The 10,726-nt window shown below is 29.3% G+C and overlaps 1 protein-coding gene across 1 annotated transcript; it reads left to right on the top strand.

The window, feature by feature from the left end:
- Positions 1-10,036: 10,036 nt before the first annotated feature.
- Positions 10,037-10,390, top strand: LOC109340417. Its single transcript, XM_019578107.1, has one exon. It carries the CDS (start codon positions 10,037-10,039, stop codon positions 10,388-10,390), a length of 354 nt encoding a protein of 117 aa, XP_019433652.1.
- Positions 10,391-10,726: the final 336 nt, after the last annotated feature.

Here is a 10,726-nt window from a genome sequence, read left to right as displayed (position 1 = left end):
CTTGTCTTCATCAAAATATAGGCAAAGACATGCTAGTGCTATCCTTGATACTTTGCACTTTCAGATCTTGTCTCCTCAAGAATTTGTTAATACTTAGTTTATGTTTCTTGTTAAGTGTTTATGTGCATATCAAATCAAATCAACAACAACCTAAATATGTTCACTCATTATTTGGGCATTGACATATTCATATGATTCATTATGTTAGACAATTCCTTGTGGTTCGACATAACCCTATACTATACTACAATTGAATCTTGAAAGAGGTGTAAATTGTAAAATAGTAAAGTGTTATCATTAAATTTATTTGTTGAAACACCTTTTAATATACAAAAGTGATGAAACTAACTTACTAACTTTTATCTATTGTTATTTACATTCCGCAGTTTATTTATTCTTTAATACCAACATTCCTTAAGGAAGAAGTTTGGTTTGTTAATAAAAGAAACCCGAAAGGGAGTAAATAAATAAAGGTCACTTAACTTTATTATTCTTTTGTTCTTTATTTAATTGTTTGTTTCTAACAACTAACTATTTATCACTTTTGTACATTAGAATACCATTAAACTAGTGTTGGAATTTATTCTACAAAACCGAGATGGTATTCAAAGGTACTTAATAATTATGTAATAGGGGATTGCTTCGATACCATTGTATCAGCGTTAGAATTTATTCTAACAAAGCCGAGATGGAGCAAAGAAGGAATAACTTATTCACATGATTATTAGAAGTAAGTTGTAACTGGAATATTCTTGATATCATTATACCGGCATTGGAATTTATTTCAACAAAGCCGAGATGTCGAACAAAGAATAAAACCGAGTTCACTTACTTAACCAAATAAAGAAAACACACCTTTCAACAATCATCACTACTATGAGAAGCCATTTTTGAAGCTTTTTAGGTGAATGGGGGTTATATGAGTGTATGAGATTTTCTGAGTGTATGAGGTTTGATGTGTGAACAAAGTTGAGAGTGTAGAGGAAAGTGAATCAGGTTTTGAATTTTAAATACTCATAACACTGAACAATACTCATTGTAAGGAGCATTGTTGATACTTGACATTTAACAGCGCTCATTAAAGTGAGCGTTGTTGAATGTGTTTGGTTTTGACATTCAACAGTGCCAACTGCAACAAGCGTTGTTGAATGTTTTTTCATCTATGGTATTTAACAGCACTTTTTGAAGCAAGCGCCGTAAAATATAATAGGTAGATATACATTCAATGGCACTTGCTTCATTGAGCGTTATTGATTATTATTTTTTGAATAAATAAATTGGACATTCATGTATAAATTTAGTAGATTAATTGTATAGAATTTTAGATCATTTATAATAGTGCTAGCAGTATTTTAAAGTTATTATTAAGTATTCATATATATATATATATATATATAAATAATTTGATATTAGAAAATGTATCAATTATCTTATTTAACCATAATATAAATATATGGTAATATGTATTTACTTTTTGCTTAAAAAAGTATGCAAAATCATGAAAACTCACGAGTTTCATATGTGCACTCATTACAAAGAGCAATGTTGAATCTATGCAAATAACAATGTTTCCTTGAAAGAGATTGTTAAATCTTTGAGGCTAATATTCAACAAAGATCCTTGTAGCAAGCATTATTGATGAATGTGTATGCATCGATTACATTTAACAGTGTTTACTTCAACAAATGTGACTGATTTTATTTCGCCTTATATTTAGCAGTATTCTGCTAATAAACGTTGTTGAATGATCGTTCTTAAATGCGAATTTTGGTAGTGTGTTATTTAATAATATTGTCAAAAACTCTAGCATATTAGAAAGCTATAATTGATTGATATCTTAATTGAAAACTTAGTCATCTTATTGTCATGATGCTTATTTTCAATTAGCTTATATACATATTATAAATTTATGGTCATAGTTAGCATTTCTAATCAAATTGGTTTTCTGATTTCTATTGAATAAGTAGTTTAAGTTATTTTATGTTATCAAATTATTTTATATATTGCTTTTTTTCTTAGTTTTGTACACTATAGTATTAGTCCGTAAAGGAAAGTTGTAGATATTTTCATTATAAACTACTCAATGATAACACTATCGTAAATAATAAGTTTTGGTTAATAATTGAAAAAACGTCATAAAAATTAAAAATGATTAATATTAAGAAAAGAATAGAAGAATAGTTACATATTTTCCATTAGGTTTTTTAGATTTTTTTATAAATTTATGTACCTAGTATTCTTTAAAAATTGGTTGTAAGACTTGATAAAATAATTTTCTGTACTCTCAATATTCAAGTTCACCCGAATTTTTTATTTGAATGGCTGAGTGATTTTAAATAACAAATAGTTGAATTCTCTGTCTGTTAATAAAACATTATTTTAAGTATTGTCCTAAGAGTAATTGTTAGCAAAACTGAATTTCCAATTTTCTAATATTGCGGAAATGTTTAAACTTTAAAGTAAACAACCAACATAAGGAAAATAAACGTTCAACATTGAGAACTTATGTATTTAATGGAGTAAGAGAAAATGTTTTAAGATTTTCAATGGTAAATTTGTTTTGGTTTTCTTAAATGTTGCTCAGATAACAATAATTATTAGCCAGACTGCATTTAAAAAATTAATTTTAAAAGCCTAAATCTTGAATTTATCAAAATATTTTTTGCAGATATAAGAATTATAATTTATTTTTTTTACAGCCACTCTTGGTAATAAAATTATGGGTGATCCTAATTAATTTCTAAGGGCATTTGGTTGTTAGAAAGTAAAAATTCACTTTTGAGTATTTAAGTGGAAAATCTCTACTAATACTTATGATAATTAAGATTGAGATTTTACTTTGTTAAGAAAAGGGGGAGGATAGAGATTTTAATACGAAGAAAGAAAGGAATATTATTTTATTCAATTTGGATATTTATAAAGGAAAACTTAGTTAAAGGGGAAATTTACTTTTATTTTTCTCCTATTATGTTTGTGAGAAGTTTCATTCATTCACAATTATCCTCATTATTTTTCTCTTTTATAAAAATATTATTTTTCAAATTTAGTTTTCATTTTAGAACCTGTTCAAGTTCAGAAAGTGAGTAATAATCGAAAGAAGTAAAAAGTTGAGAGAGGGGAATAATACAAATAACTTTACCTAAGTTCATTCTTAGTATATACGCCTAGTCCGTTATGTGAGAATGACTTTTCCTAATTTTTCAAATAGATACAAGTATTAAATGCATTTTTAGACAAATATTGTTTCTTGCACCAAACATCTCTAGACTCTAACAATCAAGTATTACTTCTTGGTTGTCTCTCTGGGCCATAAAGTCAATAAAATATTCTTTAAGTCTCTCCAAACTCTAAAGACGTAAAAATACCTACCACATTTATATTTGAAAACTCACTAGATGAGGATCTAGTGAGTATGTAATGTCATTTGAGTTTAGGAATCGCCGAGAAAATATCTTCGGATTTACTATCGTAAACTCTAAAAAGAAAGTATCTCTCTGTGTATGCTTAGTTTAGCTTTTTCATAACATTTTACAATGAACTTAAGCTATAATTTTATACCAATAGAATTTCTATACAAGAATGTTTTTTCACAAAAAAAATTATTTTCACTTGTATCATCTCGTTTATTCTATATTTTTTCGCATCTTGGTCTTGTAAGGTTCATCCTCCTTTTATAGACGAGCATCAATGACCTCCAGAGATGTTCCAAAGGCCTTCAGGAAGTGTATGTTTAGAGTACACATTGAATGCATTTGTTACTTTTAAATGATTGGATGAGTAGTACATGTATACGCAATCAAGTTGATGCAATTAATGTTAAAGGATGCGATGGACATTGGATGTAGTTTTCACTTAGCCTTACTTTATCTTAGACACATATGACTTGGTTTTATATGCATATGTCACTCTAAAACGTAAGTCTACTAGAAAGCAAACAAAGATTTGTAATTAATGTTTTTCAGCCAATAGATGTTCTTCAATCATTTGCTTAACAAGTGTGTTAAAAAGATAATACAATAACATAAAGTAATATATTTTGAAAAGGAGTTAAAAAACCATTAAAATTTTAAATATATTTTTTAATGTTATTGAGAAAACCCCACCATAATTGATATCTCACTTAGGCCAGATTTGAGCTATAATTTAACATACATAAATTGTAGTTCTAACCCGTTTTAGTCTAAGCCCTATATGAACTAGTCCAAACCTATTAGCATTATTTATTTTGACCGGATTATCCGAAAGTGTCCAAACCACATCTTACATCTAATGCCCATTTTGTAGAAAAAACATATATTGATAATATGTTTAACAACAACAGTGTTGATCTAGTGGTGTAAGGTTTTGCTAGATCTCCAAGATGACAAAAAAAGTCAAGGGTTCGATTCGTGTGAACGACACTTGTTTGGAGGGGTAGTCACAAACCCAAAAGAGATTAGTTTCTTACTGTTAGATATTTTATGTAACGGCAAGTGTACCGTATTGTACAAGTAATAAAATCCGGTAAAGTACCGGGATATCGTCCTCAGGGAGCAGAGTGGATTTATTCTAATTCCTACAAGAATCAATTGAACAACTATGTACAAGATTAGGTTGGTAAATTTGCATTGGTTTTTTGAAATAATCAAATTTAAATAACGATTGAAGATAATAAAATAAACGGGTTGGGATCAAAACTTATCAACTTTCCCTTTTGATATCCATAGATTCAATTCCTAATAGTTTGTGAAGTTACTGAATTTGATGCACATTTTTCATAAACCTATTACATCAGTCCGCTGATTATAAAATTCTTAGGTAATCACTCAATTACCAATTCCTTGGATAATTGGATGATTAACTAGCATTAAAAATAAATGTAAAAGCAATTCCTACATCATTGTCCATTCCTAGATCAATGATGTAGCAAGAAAGACAATCCAGATATGGTATCAAGTTTAACTTCCCAGTTAAACTCGAACCTTAAATCACGAATTCGGTAGCTAATTGAATCAAGCTATAAACAAGGGATAAACTTTCAAAAATCAAGCAACATTAATATAGAATTGAATCCATGAGTACAAAAGTTAAGAAGATTACATTTTGATTCTCAACTATGAAGAACTAGTCACTCATCCTCGCTATTACAACGCTCGAATCATGAACTAATACAAAGAATCATGTGAAATAGATTCGTTTCCACGATTTCTATCCTATTCTCTCTATATTTCGTGCCAAGATTTATTTCAGAAGAGTGATGATGATCCCTTGCCTTTTCCAAAACTGCCTATATCATGCCTAACCGCTACACTCTCGCTCAAGCTAGGTATTCTCGCTTGAGCGAGAGAATATAACTTTCCAAAATCTGACCACCTCGCCCAGGCGAGAGAAGATCACAATTTCTGCCTGATCACCTCGCCTGAGCGAGGCACTCTCGCTTGGGCGAGGGAGAAACAGTAAGCTTGGCTAGTTTTGGTCTTGAATAGCGCCCGGGCGACAGTCCCTCGCTTGGGCGAGGGATGTCAGTGTTTTCTGCATTTTCTTCTGAATTGTCGCTTGAGCGAGCATTCCATCGCTTGGGCGAGGCTTGTGCTGTTCAAAACCTGAATCTTCTCTTTTTTTTCCCTCCTTTTTCATCATATCTTCACCTACAAACAACAATAATTACTTAAATTCCTAAACAATATAAAATTACTAGATTATTGGGAATTGTATGCAATTACATCATAAATTCACACAGAGTGCCTCTGAATCATATACATTTCATTAACATTTTGGCACTTAACACTTACCATAAGGTGAACATATATCCTTGATAGTACCAAAAAACTTTAATTGTATCAATTAATTTCAAATTAAAACCTAACACAATCAGGTCCACACATCAAAATTATTAGTTACAGCAAAATATCTCAATATATATAAATGACAAAATATCTCAAATAAGAACTATACAATAAGATTCTCAGATTTTTCACAAAAAGACTATGGAAACGTAGAAACCTAACCCACCAGAAAAATTATATTTCATTTAAATATGCTAAAATTCATATTTCATTTTTTTAAAATCACGAAAAACTCATGTAAGAATATGCTAAAAGTTAATATTTTCAATAATAAATACCTCAATTAAATAAGACATTTAAATGATATACAATTATAGGATTTTGCTTGTTATTGTCCTTTGTGCAATGTGTAAGTACCTAAAATGTAAAGTTTATTTTGAAAAAGAAGTCTGACTCTTAATGTTAAATGTATCAATTCCAAAGATAAATTTTACACTTTCGAATTCCTTAAACATTAAGCTTAAGACAAGGGCAGTGATTAGCAAAGTCTATTAAAAATATTTTTTAGAGGAATAAAAATTGAGAAGGGTGAATTATAACCTCATTAATTATCTCCTCCTTTATCTTCTAATCAAAATCAAAATCTGACCAACAAAATACATATATTCAAAAAAATATTACTTATTATAAACCAAACTTTTTCTCATTCTCGACAAGGCATTAGTATAGTGATTTGAAGTTCTATTAGATTCCTAAAAGACTAAAAAAGATTAGTTCTCTTGTGAACACCCATTTTTGTACGGCCCCAAAAAAGCCTAAAAACTTTTTAAATAAAAATAATAAATTAACTTCATTTTTATTTATTTTGGTATTTTTTGATATTTTAATAACAAAACTATTTTTATGAATTTTTATAATTATTTTTGAAATTATTAAATTAAAGAATTAAATATAAAAAAACAAAACAAAATCAAGTTGCTAAATCTAAATGATTAGGTTAACTAAAAATTCAAAAATAATAAATAAATGAAGTTCCTAAACCTAAGGAATTAGGTTAACCGAAAATTAAAAAATAATAGTAGATAAATTAATGTTGTTAGAGTTCCTGAACCCAAGTGGTTAGGTTGATCAAATGTTCAAAACTAAATTAAACTAAGAAAATAATTTTAGAAAACAAAAAAATTAGAATTAAGAATGGGCAACCATGAGCCCATACTCTTTTTTTTTTTTAAAAAGAGAGAAAAAACGTTTTTATTTATTTATTTATTTTAATTTTTTGAAATTTTTAATATATAGGAAATAATTAAATTTATTTTTTTCCATATTTTATAAAATTTTCGGAACAATTTAAATAAATTAAATAATCAAGTCTAACAACCTAATTTGAATTTAAAAAGGGAATAAGGGAAGAATTATTAAAATAATAGGAATAGATATGGTCAAATCTGGTTTGTTAAAAAAGATGCTACCGAATGTAGTTTTAAACACTCTAAAATTTGGAGTCGGTTGGTATATTGTTTGCTATAAATAAAGCTCATGGTGAACATAATTAACGACACTAGAACACTTAAAAAACATCTGCAAAAAAAAAATCAATAGCCGTGAGAGAGAAAAACCTTTTGTTTTTTTATTCAAAGCGATCAAATGTGGACGGGTTCATGCCTTTCCCTTGCACCCACGTTGAGCATTGATCCCCAGCAGTCAGATCTGCTTACCTTTACTTCTTCACGGTTGACTTGACTCCTAGCCAATCACAACGCGAACAGTGGCTTGGTTTCACTACAACTAGCCACACTGAATCCTGCCACCCGTGAGAACACGGGATCAGCTGCTGGCAGCTGTACGCCACAAGTCGTGCACCCGTCCTGTTCAGTTAGCCGCACCGTGACACGTGTCAAGGCTTTCCCATCACGCATAATTTGTCCAACCACATCCCGCCGTGTAACCCATACTGCTTCAACTTTTCTACACGTGATCCAGTTCTCTGCTGAGTGAAAACATTTCATTTCTTTGTGGCCAGGTACGTTGCTAATTGATAAATTTAACCCTTTAACATTAGATCTGGAAAAAAAATTATTTAATCTGTGTAAATAAAAATAACACTGTATGAGGTTAAATAAAATTGGCATTATTAAACTAGTTTTATAATTTCAAAAAACCTTCATATACAAAAAGAATCATTATTACTTTGGTAAATGATTATCAAGACGGTTTAAATTTCACTGTTTTTTTTTTGGCAATTTGTTTTTATTATGTTTTTATGTTTACAAATCTTCAAATAATATTGTTATTAAAAGATTGACTAAAAATAAATAAATAATAATTATTGATAAAATTTATTTGAATTAATAAAATGCATCTAAACATGGTAAAATTAGCAAAACAAAAAAAAAATCATTTTCATATATCAACCAATTAAGAAAACTTTTTTTTAATAAAAATCTTTTTTCTAGAAATAACTTGGATAGACTAATAAATTGTTTTTAAACCTTTTTAAATAAAACATGATAAATAAGCTTTTCAAAAATAAATTAATATTGAGATTTAATCAAAGATGGAGAAAAGGTCGCCCGAGAGGCCACTTTCTTCTCAAATTATCTATGAAAAGTCGCGCTAAGCCGCCTCTTTTCACTCGATTAAATCTCAAAATCAATTTAGTTCCATTTTTGTAATAAGTAACAAAAATTAACAATTAATTAATCAGATAATTTAATAAAATAATAATAAAGTCATATATTTTAATGAAGGTGTCGCTTAAGGCTGACGGGTAGGATGTTAATACCTTTCCTACCTCGTAACCAGGGGCGGAACTTGGTTAGAACAAGTGGGGGCAATTGCCCCCCCTGAATTTTATTTTTCAAATATATTTTTACTTATTTTTTCTGTTTTTTTAAATATATATTTTTACTTTGTGTAAATTGTGTGGTTCTTATATGCGTAGATGTCGATAATATTATTATGATATCACAAATTGTCTTTGTCAAACTTTGCACTATGTCCTAAGATTCTATATATTTTTATAAACAATTTAATATTAATACTATATTCATTTTTGTGCAAAAATTATACCATGTAGATTTCAATGTGAGTAAGAGAAGATTTATTTGAGATGTCAATTTTAATATTTTATTGTTGTTGTTGATCCTATAAGTTTATTGTTGTCAATAAGAAAAAAGTGCATACATATTATTTATTTGATCGAATTATTCATCTTATCTTAACTATTCTTATTTATCTATTACATGAAGATTATTTCTAGCAACAAAGACAATAAAATAAAACTATGTAGTAAAGTAGAAGATAAATTTCTTATAGATAATATGTTGACATATATTGAAAAATAAATAGCTGAAAATTTTACATTTAATTTAATCACCTGAGTTGAAGTCTTTACTCAAGAGCAACACTTTAAATGAATATATATTTTTCGTTAACGTAATTATTGTTCTTTATACTTTTTTATTACTTAATTAATCTTAATTATAAATTATAATTAAATATTGTTGCTTCTCCTAAATATTACACCAAGATCCGCCACTGCTCGTAACCGACTCCCGAATTTGGATATCAAAAATCCAAAAGCCCAATGTAATTTGACTTTATAGATTTTTTTACATTTTTAATTATAAAATGTAGTGACGACTCTAAACAAAATCGTGTAGCCGAAAATCGGGACACAGAATATATCGTGGGTGGTACCCAAAACAATTCATCAATAATTAGTCATTACAACCCAAACAATTGAGCATATAGTAGGTGTAGCTACAAGCTATTGTTAATTAAATAAAAGTACATGAAAATAAAAACTGTAACAATATAAAATAAAAATGAACTTTCTACAAAAAAAAGAACTACAATGAAGAGCAAGAAAAGCAATTTTCACGTCGAAAATGGAGTTTATGTGAAAACCTGCTAATTTGATATCCCCTTATAATAATAATAATAAAAGTGTATAACAAGTGTGTTTACAAATTTTCAGCATAATATCTATCTACTTAAAATGTAAAGATTTATAAACAATCAATGATAAATATCTAAAAAATGGTCGCTCAGTATACAAGACTTTCACTTAGTGAGGTCTAGGAATAACATACGTACACAATGTTACTCCTCCAATTTTTTAAGCCTTCGAGTTTATTTAGGGCTACTTTTAATTTTATTTCGTTGTCCTGTTTATGATAGTTATAAGTCTATAAGCAATTGTTTGCTAAGTTTCCATTTGCCTTCAAGATTCACAGGTGAGACTAAGGTCCTTACTCCTTAGCTAATGTATGGCATTCTCAGGCTCAGCTTCATGGGCCATGTTGAAGGGTATAGTGATATCAATACCTGTTCTGGTTCTCTCAGCTTCAGTAACTGCCTCTTTTCTGTTCTTCCTGCTGTCCTCGCTCTCGTCTTGCTCCTGCCCTCGACATTCAGACACCCCGGTATCCAGAACAAGTAGTACTGGTGTTGGTGTGCCTGAGTCATTCCATGATACTATTCCTTTGTCAACAAAGAAGGAGGATGTAGAGTGGGTGATAAATCAAATCCATGCAAATGGGCTTCATATGCATGATAATGTGCTTCTTAAGGGTATTAACCCCCAGAAAAGGGCTCAGCAACTTGAGGATCTTAGACAGTAAGGCCATTCCTCTCAATATGTATTGTCCACTTGTCTGTCTACCAAACTATATCTCATTGTTTCAGTTACCAGTTTTACATAAAGTCTACAGAATTTATATTTCCGGCAACTGTGTCATATCTTGTATGCAATGAAAGTTGTTGGTGATAGAGAGAGAACTTTGAGGAAACTGAGGAATGGTTCAAAACAAAACATTTTGGACTCAATGTATTAACCAACATGGGAAAATATATTAACTGGCTGCATAGTATGGTAGCACTGAGAATGTGCAGGAGTTAGCTAAAACCTAGAAAAGATCCAAGAGATTGAGTTTGAATAGGGTTCTTAGAAATTTCTA

This window comes from Lupinus angustifolius, unplaced genomic scaffold (genome assembly GCF_001865875.1).
Source record: "Lupinus angustifolius cultivar Tanjil unplaced genomic scaffold, LupAngTanjil_v1.0 Scaffold_168_30, whole genome shotgun sequence".
NCBI classification, from domain to species: Eukaryota; Viridiplantae; Streptophyta; class Magnoliopsida; order Fabales; family Fabaceae; genus Lupinus; species Lupinus angustifolius.
This window is presented reverse-complemented; position numbering and strand designations above follow the sequence as displayed.